This window comes from Lissotriton helveticus, chromosome 7, assembly GCF_964261635.1.
Source record: "Lissotriton helveticus chromosome 7, aLisHel1.1, whole genome shotgun sequence".
In the NCBI taxonomy this organism is placed as follows: Eukaryota; Metazoa; Chordata; class Amphibia; order Caudata; family Salamandridae; genus Lissotriton; species Lissotriton helveticus.
Genome location: NC_136068.1, coordinates 712,818,561 through 712,836,977, shown reverse-complemented (window position 1 = coordinate 712,836,977; position 18,417 = coordinate 712,818,561). Strand labels below are relative to the sequence as shown.

General features: G+C 44.1%; 1 protein-coding gene across 1 annotated transcript in view; it reads right to left on the bottom strand.

Moving 5' to 3' along the window:
- JAKMIP2 (janus kinase and microtubule interacting protein 2) overlaps positions 1-18,417 on the bottom strand; it is a 185,799-nt gene that overhangs the window by 42,287 nt on the left and 125,095 nt on the right. The window contains exon 18 of the mRNA XM_078650655.1: positions 7,102-7,305. Coding sequence (XP_078506781.1) covers positions 7,102-7,305 — 204 coding nt within the window. The remainder of the gene's footprint in view (positions 1-7,101; positions 7,306-18,417) is intronic.

Below are 18,417 nucleotides of genomic sequence, written 5' to 3'. Positions count from 1 at the left end.
CGTAGGACGTGTGATGAAGAGAGTGTGTGAGTGTCTAGGCATACACCAAAAGTACCATTCTGCAAACCACCCCCAATCAGCTGGACTAGTAGAGTGCTACAATGGCACGTTAAAGCTCAAATTAGCCAAGATCCAAGCCTGTACAGGTCTTAAATGGCCTGACGCCTTGCTTCTAGCACTCCTGTCAACCAGAACGACCGTCCATTCCAGATGAGGACTTAGCCCCCATGAGATAGTGTTTGGCCGCCCAGCCAACGTCTGGGGCGTGCCAAGGCCAAAGAAACTCAGCGAAATAGACCACCCCGTACTGCTTGACTATTTGTGCGAATTAACAACTAAATTGCGTGTCTTACACCAACAGGTTCACAGTTCCTCTCCACCAGCCTCTGACGATCCAGGTCACTCCATCGAACCCGGCACGTGGGTCTTGGTGCGGAATTTCCAGCGCACAAACAACGGGCAGCCGAGGTGGACCGGACCGCACCTGGTACTTCTTTCCACAAGATCAGCTGTTCGGGTGGAAGGCAAAAAGAACTGGGTGCATGGGACCCATTGTAAACGGGTCCCTCTACCCCTCCCAAACGACCGGTGGGTCAATGAAGGACTTGCCGACTCTGAGACAGAATCCGTACCTCGCTTCATCCCTTTCAGCGATGCACGTTTGAAAGAGACTGGTTCCGAAAAGGAGAGGAGTGATCATATTTTACAAGGACTTGTGCCACCGTCTATGCAGTTGGACACTACCGAACCTGAGACATTGTTTGAAGACCACACCGTACATGGGAAACGACGATACAATCTAAGGTCTAGACAAAGAGACTAATAAAAGGCAAACTAATGTGAATTTCTTTTCCCCTAAGAACTATTTTTGATTTTTCAGCTCTCTCACTCTCAGGAAACTTGCTCATTTTTGATTTTCGAACCGCCATCCGGTTCTGCTGCTAGGGTCGCGGTTGAAGTCTGGGGAGTGCAACTGGGGACGTTTAGGTCAACGGTTCTGGTTGGTCCACGGGAGTTACCCCGGACTGAACAGAGCGCACTCCCTGGCAGAATCATCCTACCACCGCGGGCAGCAACTAGAGGATGGAGTTTCCTAGGGTAAAGAGACCTATCAGATTCACGAACCTTGAAAAACAATTATGCACGATACTGTCCAAAAGAAGGTTCCTGATAATGTGTGTTTTAATGCTGTGTAGCATAGCGATGTTCTTGACCGGTTATGCTCTATTCGTATTTCAAGTTTCCTTGTTTTCAAATGACACTCGGCCAACGCCTCCTCCCACTCTCTCTCCGCACTCCTTTCACCCTCTACCTGAACACGAGTCTGCCAGAAGACTCGAATTTGTAAATAACTCATTCATTAAACTTCTGCACCAACACCAGTCCGTAATGAACACATCGAACTGTTGGATATGCGGACTCATGCCACACACAACTGATAAGGGTATCCCATACTTTATCCTGCCATTCAGTTATTATGGTTCTCTGTGGGCTTTCCAGACCATGTTCCTATTCACCCTAGAACCATACCCGACCCGTTCCACTGAGAGCGATTCCAGTAACAAGGCACTAGTGGCAGGGATAAGAAATATGAGTAGGGAGTTCGACACTTATCTTGAGATCCCAAAAGACGAACTCAGTCCCTACACTCGTTGGAACGAAACTAAATATGGGGTTTACCTGAGTAAGAGCCAAGCAGCAGAGAAATCCCGCCCAGTTTGGATAGTGACTCACCGAGGTCACTTATGTTTACAAGGTATCGGTAGGGATCCCAAAGCACAATTAGGAAAGAGCATATGCACGGAAACATATGTGTTCGCTTCCCGAACTTCCCCTATACTCTTAGCAGCCAAGGGCACGTATTTCATCTGCCACGACCAAGCCTATACATGGTTGCCCCCTGACTTCTCAGGTACATGTTTTATCTCATTTCTGCTGCCTCCCACCTACACGGCCAGAGCAGATTACCATCGGACAAGGACAGCTAGGGGTGTCGTGAGTAAAGACGACACCGCGAGTCAGGAATTCGCTGACTTTGCAAAGGGTTTTCTGCCATTTTGGGGGCCTATGGTGAACAGCAGGAATATTCGTCAATTAGCAAGGATAGTTGAATCCGCCGTGATTGAAACGGCCGGAGCCCTTGGAAATTTAACAACCGAGCTTCAGTCGGATCGACTTATGACCCTTCAGAACCGAGTTGCCCTAGATATCATACTCGCCGATCGTGGTGGTGTGTGTAGAGTGATCCAGTCCAGTTGTTGCATTTTCATCCCTGATAATGCGCCGACAGTGTACCAGGCCATCTCTAAGCTACATGAAATATCTGGTTCCCTTCACGTAGAAAAAGGGGACTGGTCCTTGCTAGGGTGGTTCTGGGAACTGATTACTGCCTGGGGATGGAAAACACTGATCTTCATTGGGATGATCTTAGCGCTTCTGTTTATGTTCTGCCTGTGTGTACAGTGCGCTCCTGCACTATGTGGCATCTGTGCTACCCCATGTGTACGGAAGCCTGTGTCAAGGGACGAACTGAGCAACAGAATGATGCTACAGCAGCATCTCCACAAATTTCTTCATACAGATTTGGACTCAGATTGACCTGAGTTATTGCCTTACATAAGGGCAAAAGGAGGGTCTGTGGTTCTGAAATTCTGGACCCTACTGTTATCACGATGTCGAGATCCAATACCCGTGCCACAAAATATCAACGTACCATGACGAATTTGGTGTCAACAGACCAATAATGATTAGGACATCATCCCTATGCATTTGCGTCATGATTGGGGGATGCCAACACCCTTAAATCATAGTTTCCGTTCCGAACCCTTAGACTCCATTTTGTGAATGGCATCCATCTTGTGTCTTGCCCTCATGATAAGTCAATTAAGTATGGCCGAGTCTGATCCAAAAGGACACGTCCACCTTTCCTTGACTTCCCCCTGACCTGTCCCAACTGACTCCCTTGCCTCCAGCCAAACCTGTTTGGGCAGCTCCTCACCCAGTGGCCGAATACGATAGCATCAATGCACAACATACCACAAACCATTCACTACATCCAGATCATGTTTTTACACACACACACACACCTGTCCCCGCACCCTGTTTATGGTCAGTTTTATAACTAGGAGGTGCCTTTCTTTATTGGGGTTTCGTCGATATCTGATGGGAGTTCCGGGCCTGGCCGGGTAATCTTTCACGAACTGGACGTCTAAAATAGGGGCTTGCCTACATGACTTCGCTCTTTTGTATTATTGTAGAAATATGTGTATAGCCATATCATAAACTCAGGAATTCTTGCTTGCAGCTATTATTTTTGTATATAAGGAGACGGCTGGTTCTGTAAAAACGAACAGTCTCCTGAGAACACACGATCCGCGTTTGTCGTGCTTCTAGGACACATGTTACTTGGTAGCTGCCAATAAAACTTGATCTCTGACTGTGACTAGAAGACTCCGTGTTTCTGTGGTCCGGAACAAGGGAGAACTCAGAGGTCTTCGGGTGTTATCCCCTGGCACCAGCGGGTTCCTAAAAACCCGTTACCTCAGTGGGCTTAGCCATAGTAGTGTCTCATACTACCTCATGAGGCATTGCTGAACTTGTGTCTGTGCAATTGTCTGGTGCCACCCATCTCAACACGCACCAGACGTTCTGCCTCATTTCCAGGGAGGTATGGAATTTGCAACTCTTTGTTGCATGTGACCAGAATTCTCTGGTGTGACACATATCAACGCTTACTGGATGTTGTGCCTCATTTCCCAGGGAGTTACAGAACTTGCAACTCTTCATTATGTGTGACCGGAATGGTCTGATGCAACCCGTATCATCACATACCAGATGTAGTACCTAGATTGCCTGGGTGCGACTCTGATCGAATTGTACCTGATGGGATACCTCCTGCAACAGAGTGGCTCCCCTGCTTCATTCGCCATTCATCAATTGCTCCCTTTTTGGCCCTCAGCACAGCGGACCAACTACCCTATCCTCACCAGGCTTCTGATGACATTGTGTTACCAAGTATCACCTGGCTTGGGCTTGGGTAGTGAGAGTGACTAACTGGGCTGAAGGAACGCTTCGGAGAATGATCGGAAGTAGGTCAAGAGACTGTGTGAACCGCCAGTGCTTCACATAACTGGGCTGGTGCCGGAAGGCCCTTGTAGAACCCTTTTGTGTGACCAACTATTGCTCTCAGTTCGTTTCTGCTCTGTATCCTGTGGGTGAACTTCTCAAGTGGCTGCTAAACCCCCTTCAATGACTGCCTCCTAATTAATCCTGCTTCCTACCCCCATCTCCCTGGGACCCTGACTTAGAGTGACTCAAGCCGCATGCTGCCAAGTGTCCAAGGGGGTATGGGTTATCTACAATCTGTGGGTGCAGGCTAGTCGGGGTGAGTTGGAGTTAGAGGGAGGCTTGGGCCACGGGGTCTGCAGTGAGTTTTTAATTGACCGGCTGGGTATCAGTACAGTGCATTAGGAAGCTGAGCGCATATGTGTGCAAGTGCATTCCATACGGACCTGCCTGATAGCCATTGCACTGCAAGTCGGTGCAGAGTTAGTGTGTGTGGGAGTGATAGTCTGCAGACTTCCTGTGATTCATGACACTGCCGGTGGTGTTGTCTTACACATTAATTTCTTGCCAGAAGAGCATTATGTTCGACATTTGTTTTACCCACACAGCCTCTGCTTGCGGTGCTGCTAAAAAAGTGGTATAATTTTGTGTATGTACATATTTCTGATATCGTTGTGACCTGAGGTGCACCCTCTAACAGTGTGGCATTGAATTACAAGAATTGCTAGGGTGGGCCTGGGGTGGACAATGTGTTGCATGGCATAGGTGTACTGGTGGGGGGTGCAAAATAGGATCTTTGCCAAGTGTGCATATTACTAATGTCATTTTAACGCAGCTGGGCCTAGTATTGCTAGTAATTATTCCAAGTGTGATTTATACCTAGAAATATATGATGTTCATGTTGTGTTGATTATTGTGTGTACTGAATACAAACGTTATTTACATGCATCATGTGTGAAGTCTCTTTTGTGATGCATGGTATTTATTGTGATTGCTGTGCCAGTGCTTTACACATTGCCTCGTGATAAGCCTGACTGCCCAGTGCCAAGCTACCCAAGGGTGAGCACAGGTTACACAGTGTGTGTAATCACCCACCCCTAATGGGAGTTGTAGGTTATGCCTGGCTAGGACACCGCCTCAGCCAACCTGAAAGTGCCAGTTTCAACAGTCATTGAGTCTAGTGAGAAGGAATCTGTGTCTTATTTTCTGTGGTCTAAATGTAACTAATTCGAAGTGGGTCTGAGGTTTGATCTCTAAATTGTTGCTATTCCTAGGTAGACAGGGATCTGCATTTCTATGTCTCTCAGCTCTTCTGCTATAAATATTCTGTGTGTGATTATGTAATATTTGCCATAATTTGCATAATACTGTGTGCTGAAGGGTGTATCTGTGCTTGTTAAATGGTGTGGAAGAGTTGTACACCTGTTACAACACAGATTGGAATTATGGGTTGTATGTTTTTTAACACATCCAGTACATACTCAATGCAAGATAAACACCCCAAAATACGAATCAATAAATCAATTTCAGAAGGTCAATCATCCCGATATTTACTGGGAAAAAATAGTCAGTAAATATGGGAACATGGGGATTTTGCCACTCTAGAGATCCATATTCCCGCAATGCTCTTTGTGTGCCGAAACCCATAATAAGTGATCTTCACACACAAGATATATTCCAAAAACATCGGTGGGGGGTTTTCCGTGCAATAAATTATCTCACAAAAAACGAGGTCACTCATAGTGAGTGCTATTCTGTGCCATGCTATATGTGTCAAGCCTTTGAGGTTGGGAAGTATCTATTTACCATGCAGTCTGGTTGCCTTTGTTATGAATCTTCTCAGGAAGTGTGGGTTTGGACAGTAACTGAACACTATCTTTGTATTCACTTTAGGCTGAGTGTGCATTCAGATCAGATTCTTGATTTAATTGTGTGTGTACACTTGGATTCAGATGTTGTTCAGATCACAATTTTAGATGTGCTTTCACTCAGTTGAACACTGTAGAGTGAGACTTTAACGTCATCAAGGATATTGGAAATTAACTGTGATAAAGTTGTGTGAGGCACTTCAGGAAAGTGCTTTGAGTGGCTCTAAATACCCGGGAGAGCTGTATATTCCAAGCCTCATGAACAAGCCTTCATGGAGGTTTGTCCCAGGGTTCAGTTTCTATGGTAGAAACCTACATGGACCTCTGCGATGTTAGCCTATTAGAGAGGTCCCACGTTCTTTAATGATTACTCTGCTTCAGAGGAGTCAACCCTTGTGGTAATGCGGTGATGTTGAGGTCAGAACTCAGTTATGTGTAGATTCTGGGGCCTGAGAAAGCGATAGCTCCTCTCCAGTTCTCAATTCATTATAATGACCGTTTTGCAGTCAGGTAAAAATGAGAAGATGGGTGTAGTTTGTTGAGTGGCCATTATAGTGTCTTGCAAGTAAAGGTTCCATAAACAAATAGTTTTGTTGAGACCACTTATGAGGAATATACATTACCACCTGCCTCCTATATGACACAGGATGATCATACAGTGAAGGCAAAGCAACAGGAGTACAGACAGTGTGTGGTATCCACTGCTGTTGTATTATCATAGTCTGTTCAATGATCAGTCAGGGGAATTTTGGAACTTACGTAGCATGTGGTTCCTCCTTGTTCATTAAAGGGGTGGGAAGTATGTTGCACCCTTATATGCTGTATGAGTGAATGATGACGGTATGTGCTGTAGAATGTTGAGCAAAGGATTGTTTTTAGCGCCCAGTTAGTTCTGCGTCAAGGTTGCTGATTGGAGATATCGGCACCTTGTGGGGTGAGTATATATTTTCTTGCCTTGCAATCAGGTACTAGGAATAGACAATACTCTTTTATTAATCTCCCAGAAACTCACTTCTTTTCCAAAGTTCTCTTATGGTTGGTACAAACTTACCAGTCATACTTCTTTTGTCAATGGCTAGTGCCAATGATTGAAGGTCATGAGATGCTAAAAAACGCTTGCGTAAAGAGACCCAAATTGGGCACATGCTACCGCAAGACGTGATGGTACCTGATGGGCTTGCTGAAGCAGCTCCATGCGCTCCTGCAGTATTTGGCAGTCATACTCTCGGCTTTTTCTCAACATCTGCCGCCTCAGTTTTTCCACCGCCGTCCGCAGCTCTTCCTGCTGTTTTTCGCTCAGCATCTCCCCAAACTTGATGACGGTTTCCTGCTGCAGCGCGTTGTACAAGGTGGCCTCCAGCTCCTGAATCCTCTGTTTAACGCAACCACAAAAATAGTGTCAGAAATGCTGACTCAGCCTTTCAAAGATGCAACATTGGAACCTCAACTTAGCCCCTGAATGCATTTTTGTATTTATATGTTATAAGCAAAATCAAGTCAATTAAAAGATCTTAACGCACCCCAAGAATTCAAATAAGAAGTGGGTTTTGGATAACGGCTTCACATACATTGACCTGTACAACATGTTTCATGGTCCAACATCTTCAATAAGCATCAATGTTATAATATTAGTGAACTCCTGAACACAAATAATTTGCTTCATTCATGATGACCTCATCACTTTAGGAAAATAAAGTGACAAACTTATTGCAACCTATGACCTAAAGCAATAAATCATCAATTAAATCATTCTGTTCATCCAAGAATCTGTGCAAGCACAGGATTAGACTCACATATTTTAAAACTCACCTTTGTCACTCGTGGGAATTAATTTCCCAATGCAAGAGGATCCAGAGTGACAAAGACGATAGATCACAAAGAAAAATCTTTGAAAGCGTATAATCTGACACACTCTGAGCAGTTCATTCCTCCACATAGATGCAAGGATCAATCATCTACTACACATACTCTCCTACTTGAAAGTTTTCAATTACTGCTGGAATTTTTTTTAATGGCAGGGTTCAATCACGGACGGTCTGACGGCCATGTTTTCAGGATCAGGTTGTCCATTTAGGACACAGTAACCTCCTGTCTCCCTGGTAGACTGGAGGTTTGGAGGCTGCTTGTAGAGATAAAAGAGCTTCGAGGGCTTAAAGTTCCTCTGCAAATCCAGTCTCTTAAAGAGCCTTGAAGGACCAGCACATAACCTTCTTCTAAGTCTATTACAATTCTGTGCCAAACTTTGCATTATTACAAGATTATTCATTGGTTTCTTTTCAGTACTTCCGATAAAGGCAATGCTTTAACCAATACATTTGGAAAACTGTGCTGTAAAGAAAATCATTTGCCTAATTTAAAAAACATGTTTTTAAAAACCTTCCCAAGTCCACTTGGAGAGGGTTAGACAGTTGATTTTAAGGCGCTCCTTTACTCATTGCCTTATGCTGCGGGATTTAGAACATTTCTCAGGGGTGAATCTATCTCAAAGTCTATCTCTGGTAAGAGGTCAAAGTGTAAAAATGAATAATTGACTTATGATTGGCAGGGTCAGGGCAGAGAGACTAGAGTCTGGGAAGGATGTTGAGAGGAATAGGGGTTTGCTCAAAAAAAGGCTATGGGCCTCATTTATGAAATGTTTTGCAACACTGGTTGAAAACAGCTATAAACTTTTCATTGCGCCCTCCTTGCGACACTTTGGATGCGGCATGTTTACAATACGGCACGCCATGTTGCAAGAATTGACCAGATTTGTTGGTGGCGCAGGAATGACACATTGCTGGAGTGTTTCGTAAAACAGACGCAACTCCAGCAATGTGTCATTACACATGGGCGATTCCCATATAAAAGGGCCTGCGTCAGTCCTTACACCTGCTGTGAAGTGCCTCACGGGCCTCACAGTAGAAAAAAACAAATTTCGGTGTTTTTCACTACCAGGTCTTGTGAAACTTAAAAGTACTTGTCCGACCTTTTAATTACAATGCACCCTGGCCTATAGGCTACCTAGAGCCTACCATGATGCATTAAAAGGGGAATTTAAAGCTTCGCAACAGGGTTACTTTTCCAAGTCGAATTCACAGTTTAAACTGCACATACAGGCTGCAATGGCTACTTAAGTGGGTGGCACAATGAGTGCAGCAAACCCACTAGCAGCATTTAATGTACAGGCCCTGGGTATATCTAGTACTACTGTAGTAGGCACTTACAAGTAAATTAAATGTGCAAATGGGTGTAAGACAATCTTATCAGGATTAAAGGAGAGGGCACAAGCACTTTAGCACTGGTTAGCAATGGTAACGTGCATAGAGCTCTAAAGCCAGCAAAAATGAAGTCAGAACAGGCGGAATGAAGGCAAAACATTGGAGGAAAACCACACCAAAGATGTCAGGTCTAGCAGGGAGACATTGTGATGTACTCACAATGATGACTCAAGTCGATCAAACTGTTGGAGACAGACAGACAGACAGATAGATAGATAGATAGATAGATAGATAGATAGATAGATAGATAGATAGATAGATAGATAGATAGATAGATAGATAGATAGATAGATAGATAGATAGATAGATAGATAGATATTGGGTAACGTGTTTCCTCTAGAGTGAGAGAAAGGTACCGAGAATAGGGATTCTGAATAAAAAGCAGAATCAAACTCTGTCCACTTTAGTGGCCCACCATCCATGGAATCACTCCATGTTGCTAGACAGTCAGTACTGCATTTTTTTATACTGATAGTGCCCGTATGAATCAACATTAATTCTCCTGACCAGCTCGACAGCACCAGCCACCTCTACTTTCATTGGGTCTGCACTATCAAGTCTCACCTTCCTACTGAAATGGGAAATGCTACTTTCTCCCAGGCAGTGAGTGATTACCTCTAAGCTGCTCACCTGAGGACACATTTGAGTCCACATACACTCAGTTGAGTGATGTGAGGGCCAAACTTGAGGAGACTTGAGTCAGATTCAGTTAACACGCAATTGTGTAATCGGGTGGCACAGCCATGAAGATATCATCACAAGCACAGAGTAGCCTGGCATTGCAGGACAAAGAGAGAAACACCAAACCTGGACAACACTCAGAAGTACTAAGACAGGCAGCCAGGCTCGTCTATGTGTTTTTTCAAGGTCTGCAGACCTGCACCTGAAGGTTCAATATGAAGAGCCCTGGTTTATTGTAATAATTGCAGGAGGGGGGCCACCATCCCAAGGTTTTCTTAGGAAATCAGTTCTTATCCTTGCACCAGAGGCCCCACTGCTTAATTTGTGCCAGTACTTGCAGGCCCAACCAACACTCATTTCCAAAGGTACTGGGATTTATTTTTGCATCATCAGACTTTGACCAGGAACCAAAAAAGAAGGCAGAAAAGGGAGATGAAACGATTAAGAGAAAGATAGGAAAACAGTGGCTAGGAAGGATGCAAGGCTGAAAGGGATCCAGCAGGAGTGAAATAAAGAGACCGGAAGTGTAGGGTGGTGAAAGAAAGAGGCCTGAGGTGGAATCGAGACTAGTTTGCCTTGGTATACGGCATCCCCCGGCATTAGGCATTGACGGAGGCAGGCTCTAGATAAAAACCTTGGATCCTTGCACGGATTTTATTTTACACATTAACTCTGAGAGGTGCTCAGTTCTTTTGTGCCCACAGGCGCCAGGGAGACTAGGGCAGGAGTCTTTTAATTAATTATATGGGTAATTGGTGGCAGATTTATAGGCCTGCTGACCAGTCACAAAACCAGAGCTGACATTAAATAGATGCAGCCTGCAGACAGTTCATTTATTGCTGTGATGAGTCAGTACTGCTTTAGGGGAAGGAGTCTAATTGTTTCACTCAGAATCTAAGCTGATTCATTCATTTTGAAAGGAAAAACTACGGGAATCATTAGATGACTCTCTCTTCTCCTGCACAGCAAAGGCACTAGCATTATAATACTAAAATGGACAAATTAGCTCCTGTGCACATTTGTTTATCTTCAAATTTTCTCCTGGGCAATTCTAAACAAAAGGCAGCAGTCCCAAACAGCTCAAAGAAGGTTCAGCAGAGGGAGTTCATTGTTACTTGCTCCACGTAAGTGAATTCTCTTGCAGAAAACCATACTGTGCTTTCGTACACCTTCCACTAGAGAATATGGGCCTCATTTACACAAAAATGATGCAGGGCAGTGCCACAAGCCGTTTTGCTGTGCCGAGCTGCGTCATTTTAAAAGCACAGGCATTTGTTGTATTAACACTAATACGATGCATCTGTGTGCTTTACCCTGTTGCCATGTGCCAGCGCAGGCACCCTTGAATCATGTTGCAAGGGTGCGTGCAGGAAGTGGCACCTTCCTGCACAAAAACAATCATTTATGGCATTTTCCGCTCTCTATGTGTGCTACTAAATGCAACACCCATAGAAAGAGGGAAAAATTAGGAGAAATAAAAGTAATTCTCCTTGTTGAGCCACTCCTAAGCCTCCCCTGGGGAGGCGTCGGATTCTGACGCATTCCCAGGTTTACAAATGTTTGGAAATCTCGGAATGTGTCGGGTTCTATGGATGTTGCGTGGAAACACCATCAGCAACACCCATGGAACACTCCTTTCATGCAGAGTAATGCATGAAAGATGCCCATGTTTACAAGGCCATAAAAAGTCACACAGGGTGACTTTAGGTGGACTTGTAAATATGAGGAGACACTGTGCCGCCGATGCCTCAAAAATTGTGCCATTACGGCGCTGCAATGGCTTCTTAATTAGGCCATATGTGCGGAGTTGGGAAGTAACTCTTGGGCCTGGAAGGGTTTTTTTACATTAAAGATATTTATAAGTAAGCAACAACACCTAAACATGTAAATGCAAATTGTTTAAGTCACGTTTAGATGGAAAATAGATAATGTAAGTCTGCATTTTAGAATGGCTAATATTAGTTGCCATCTTTCTTTGTGACACATTAACTTTTTATTTTTAGAAGAAGCTGGGGTCCTAATTTTCAAATGCAATGTTATTTAGTTTTTTTTGCCACCTGAAATGTTTTCTTTTCAGTGTGATGAACACGGAACGTTATAATCCATAGAACACTCACTGCTACACTTGCAGAATACAGTCTAGTTAGTCCCTGTATCTCGTTTTGTCGCAGATAATGTACGTTTGGAGTAAAACTGAGAACGCCTCTATTGTGGAAGGTCCTGAAAGATAAAGAGAACACAATTGTATCATTTCACTTTAACCTGATTGGATTGTTTCATAAGAACTGGGTGTAGGTTCAGCAAGTGTTTGAATGGTGTGATTTAACTACGTGCAGAGAAGATTATGAATCAGTCCGTATTTTGATGAAGTGTAGAGCAGAGCCGAAGAGGAGATATATAGACTCTTTATGGGAGAGCTGGCCTTCTAAACCCTTTCTTTGGGGCAACTAGATGCTAGTTCGTCTTCTTTCTGTTATGGCGTTTATATACTTTGAACTCTCTATTAATAGACTCAGTCATATATTGATTATTGATTGATATTAACTTGTTGATTTTGTTTTCTGTAAACCTTTAACCTTCTAAGCCTTTATGGTTTTAAACTTTAATCATTCTCTGTTTTCAGTGTGGAGTCTAAGGTGCTGCACTTAATGTAAATGCAGTGACTTTTTGAACTGCCTCAATTTTGAATTTCGATTCATCAGACAGCGCTCTATGGGCCCAGACATTTGCAAAACGTAAAGCGCTAGCATGCCCAAACTCCACGTGGGCGCGGCTTCTTGGACATGTAAGGAGTGATCCCTAATACCCCACCCCAAACTGTCACATGTTTTGCTTTTTTATTTTAAAAATAAAAAAAGTGATGACGTTCATCACGAAACTGCTGGAGAAATAATGCAGACAAAGCAGTTTACATGAAAATGAAATGTGGCTTTGCCATTCGTCTCCCCATCTCCCATGCTATGTGGCTTCAACATCCACCAACTCCAGGAAGTGAAGGTAAGCATCGACACGTAGGAGGAATGTTACCAAATACAAATATAACACACGTTTTTGTTCTATGCCTCCTGCCTCATAGTTGACCTTTTGAAAAAAGAAGGTGTCACTTTTTAGATCTCTCCTAAAACAGCATAGGTGCTGACTTTTGCAAGACTTATTGTTAGCTTACAGTGCGCTTAGAGCCTGCACATTGTTTACCAGTGGTTGGCTTCATTGTAACTTTCATGTTAACACATTTGGGCTTACCTTCCTCTTCTTGTGTTTGATCTTCCCCTTAAGCATGGCCAAAATAATCTGCTTTTCACTGCTCCCTTTTTCAGGTTCTGCTTTTTTCATTCCGTTTAGACACTTCATGAGAGTGCATGTGTTTTCCAACTGTCTCCCTTATATGCTCGCCCTCCTTCCGCTGCTTTCCATGTTCCTCGCTTTCACTTGTGTGCTTCTCTCCAACTCTCCCCGCATTGCCTTCTCACCTATCTGTTTTCTCCCCCTCCAACTCCTGGTTGCAGTCTTTCAATTGATCCCCTCACCTATGCCCTGTGTTGCACCCCTCATTTTGCTTCCACTCCCCACTTGTGCCTCCCCCCTTGTGGCTTTAGCCCCTAACCCCCATGTTACTTTACCCCATCCAGCTTACGTGTTGCATCCATCCCCAATTTTGTTTTCCCCCAAGTGTTGCTTCCCCCTCCAGTGTTCCTTGCATCCACCAAGTGTTGCTTCCCCCCTCAGCCACTTTAAAAACAAATTGTGCATGTTTTTTTTTCTTTTTAGTTACTAATTCAACTTGAAACGATAACTAAAAAGAAATAGAAAGCTGCTGTATCATTTTGTAGACACACACTCATGGTGAGCGCAAGTACAAACTGATGCACGTGACCACTGAATTTTTTTTAAAATTCTTTTGTTACGAGGCACAGCATGGAGGATGCTGTGTTGCATGGCAAAAACCATTGGCAAAGGCATTGCGTTCCATAGGCACGACCTATTGGCTTTGTCAATGCTTGTTACAGATGAAATGATACTCATTTAGCTAGCCACAGAAGGATGAAAGGCTGAGTCAAATTTCTTGTAATTGAAACTTGGGCCCCCAAGTCTCAGGAGCAAATGCATTTTTTTTTTTTTTTTTTTATTTATTTATTGTTTTTTAAAACCTTTATTGTACAAAGAAAGCTCACAAATACGGGCCTACAACCCACGAGGGCTGGCCACCACATGGTAGATTACGTAATAAACGAAAAACAAATTCTCAACAGGATATGTCACCAGGAGCACAGGAGAAACAACAAAAGGCATCGAGCAATCAGCAAGAACAGGACAATAAAAGGTTAATTTTCTAATGCGGGGCGGGGAAACAGAAGAACCATGAGCCGTGCAAAAAACAACCAGGGAGGGGCCGCGGCAAGCCGCCATCTTATGATCACAGAATGACAAAAGAGGCCATACAAACATAGCTATCAAGGAGTATAAACATAATAGGAATATAAAGAAACGACAATGGCATCAATCAAACCGCACCCACCCGTCGCCGCCCCCACCCAAATTGAGGAGACATGATCACAAAGGCCCACATAATAAAAGACAATACGATACGCACCCCAACAAAAATAAAAGGACCCCCATAAAGGAGGGAAAAGGGGAGAGGGAAAAAGGGAACAAAAGAAGGGACTCCCACCAAACCACGCACCCCCAGGAGTGAAAGCAGGATAATAGAGTCCGGCAAGCGACGTAGCAAAAATCAATACCGAATTACCCAGCGAGCCACAATCAGATACACACCGGAATACGAAAGTCACAGAAACTCCCCAGGGGGATACAGGAGGAGACGGAGTCCCGAAAAAAGTGAACACACAAGAGCCATAGAACAGAAAAAGAGGAAATAAGGGAGGAAAAAGACCCCCCAATACGGACAGACCCCCCCAACCCAACCCTAAAGCCCACCCTGCACCCCTGCAGAAGGCTACGGCCTACCCCCCCCGCAGCGTGCCTGTCGCCCTAATTAGAACCCGAAATATAGCGGAGCAAAGTTAAGTCGGAAACAAAAGACAAAAATGGGAAGGGAAGAGAAGGAAACGAGGGATGGGAAACACACACAGACATACACGGGGGAGGGCCGGGAGACAGGAGTAAACGCACCCAGCCACCCGCCCGAGTCGAGGAGCCAAGCCCCGGGAAGCCAAAGAACATCGGGTTAAAGTCCAGGGGCACCAGTCAGTCACACAGAACCATACCGGGACAGGTTGACCATCCAAACCAGTGCAAGACTACCGCACACAGATGCCAGTATACATCAGCCCTGTCCTTGTTTGTCCAAAGTGGAAACGGTCCGATCCAGCGAGGACCAGGCTACGAAGAACAGGAGGCAAATGCATTTTTTAAAACAAAAAAGTCTAAAGAATTACGGTAATTTTGCAAATTGCTTGAAATGGGGTTTGCTGGTATCTCTTGTACGTTTTTCATGCAAGGGCATACCACATGTAAAAAGGCCGCGTGAAATACCAGCTGGAGAATATTTTGTGTAGAAATTGCCTCTCACAATACTATATTTTCATATTTTGGAACCTTAGTTACATTTCACAGAGGCATGCCTACAACAACCCACATCATAAACATTTCCCTAAAACAACTTTCCACTGCCTCCAAGGCATCCCTCCAACTTAAAAAGCCAACAATGTTATCAAACTGTTAGAACTAAAAATGTAACTTTTTTTAAATTTAAAAAATCACTTTTTTCAACACCTACAGGAACTATCGCATTTTAGACGTTTGTAGCTTTGCACCGCACATTTCTAACATATTTATAGTTTAACGGAGTCAAAGATTGATAAGGTCTAAAATGTGTTTTATCAGCTCGCAGGGATTAGTTCTATTATAGTAAAAGTGAGTCTGCCAAAGAGAAAATGTGCCCGTTGAATCTGCTTTGGAAAAATGTCTGCATTTTATATATTTGCTTTACTGCCCTTAGATGTGCTGCGGACAATAGACATAAAGTGTTCCTCATGGCCATGAGATACAGGACAAATGGAACAAAATTGACTTTATATGGCAAGGGAGGGAGCAGTGTTTTATGGTGCCCCCAGAGCACTGTGCAAACTAGGTAACAAGAACTCTTTAGGGCCTGGAGATACTGGACACATTGGAAAACATCTGCTTCATCTGACACCGAGGCATTGTGCCCATGGGCATTGTGCACACCAGGCAATAAGTTCACTATATGGCCTTTGGGCACTGTGCCAAAATGCTTACAAGCGATTTCCCTGCCTTGTTGCAGTGCACAGACTAATTGTGATGATGAGCTGTTAAGTAGAACTGAGCATAATATGCTAATACTTTGGGAATTGCCTAATAAAATTATATGTGTTTTTTTGCTGGCTGGGGCTATTATTAGGCAATAATGTCATGAAATAGGAATAGATAGAATTGGTTCTGCTATGTGAATGTATAGCATGACGTAATGGGCAAAATATTTACAGAAGTGGGGGGCTGTCCTACTAATATTGGTCTTTGAAGAGGCTGACACAAATAGGGGAGTGGCAGTCCCCTGAAGGCCTGATACTGATGGGGTCGTTGCGGGGTTCTGTCAGAGATATTAGTGGTAAATGTTAAGTGCCAATCCTGATTATGGGGCAAGTGTAATTTAGTTGACTGGTACCTATCCTGAACATTATTTAGGTATTAAGCAGAAGTCCCCTTTAGAATTGCCTTAGAAAATCATCCAAATTTGATTAATTATTTTGGTTATTAGGAAAGGTGAAACTTGCAACTAACTTAAAATAAATTATTTTGACTGGAACCCCAAATAACCTCTATACTTTAACCAATATCACAAATCCAATGAACGGAGCATTTCCACTGTCAAAGATTCTCTGGATGAAAGCCACACAACCATTTTTCCAGTAAAGTTGTTTTTTATACCTCGGTTCTTTTTACCGATTGTTACTTAGATGATGTCCTTTAGAGGCACCATCCTCTACATATTTTTTAAATATCTCTGATGGAAAACACTCCTCGCCCCTTTTCAGGGTTGTGCCTGTGAGAGCATGCGCTAGTGCATGCGTCTCACTTGCAAGACACTGTTGTTAACAAAAAAGGGCTGGGAGTCCGCCCGTTGCTTACCATTTGTTGGCTTGTGTGGCACCCTTCTTTACAGCTTTGTAATTCAACAAGGCAGGCCTAACATCATTTCGGTTCCTCTCTGTGAAGCAGGGACCAAGCACTGATGGATTGAACTTAGTCAGTGCCCGTCCGCTGCTACCGACGTGATTGAGGTTCAATTTTTAACTTCTAGTGCCCTGAATACAGAAGGCACATGGCTGGCAAAATTAAGCATAGCAGGACAAACAAAATTGCAAAAATTTATTTTCTATAGTTAACTTTCTTTATGTTGCCAAGTCTTCTTTTCTCACTTTGCTCTCATGTTTTCTTTTGCTTTTTGCTCATGGGAGCAGTCTCAAAAGATGAGGATTATCCTATTGCAAAGTGACATTTTTTCTTTCTTATGCGTAATTTCTGAAATTATGCTTTAACACAGAATCATGCAGTACACCCCAATCCACCCCACTCTAATCCGCCCCACTCCAATCCACCCCACACTAATCTGCCCCACTCAATCCCATCCACCCCAGACCAATCCAATCCACTGCAACCAACCCCTCTACAATCTGCTCTACTCCCATTTCGTCCCAATCCAATCCAAAACAATCTGCTCCACTCCAATCTTTCGTACTCCAACCTTCTCAACACTAACTCAAAACTATCAGCTCCACACCAATCTAAAACAATCTGCCCCATTCCAATCTGCCCCTCTCCAATCTAAAACAATTAGGCCCACTCAAATCTGCCCCACTCAATCCACTCCAATCTGCCCAACTTCAATTCAATCCACCTCACCCTAATCCAATTCTCCCCAATTCAGACAAATCAAATCCACCCCACCCACTCCAATTCACCCCACCACAATCCAATCCACCCCACCCCAATCCAGTTCACCCCACTTCAATCCACCCCACTCTACCCCGATCCAATCCACCCCACCCCAGTTCAGTCCACCCGCTCAATGCAATCCATTCAGCCCTCCATACTTCAAACAACCCCACTCCATTCCAATCCACTCCACTCTAATCCATTCCACCCAACTCCAATCCAATCTACCTAACTCCAATCCACCCCCTCCGGTCCAGTCTAACCCACTCCCCTCCACTCCACTCTATTTCACCCTACTCCAAACCACCCTACTCTAATCCAGTACATGCCACCCCAAACCAATCCACTCACTCCAATCGAATTCACCCACTCCAATCCAATCAACCCCATCCTGTCCACCCACCCCAATCCACCCCACTGTACTCAGTCCATCCCCTCTCTACCCCAATCAAGTCCACCCCAATATACTCCAATTCAATCCACCCCACTACCTCAATCCACTCCACTCCACTCTATTTCACCCCACTCCACTCTGTCACTCTATTCCACCCCACTCTACGACACTGCACTCTACGACACTCTCTGCCACTGAACTCAACTCCTCTCTACTCAACTCTGTGCCACTTGAC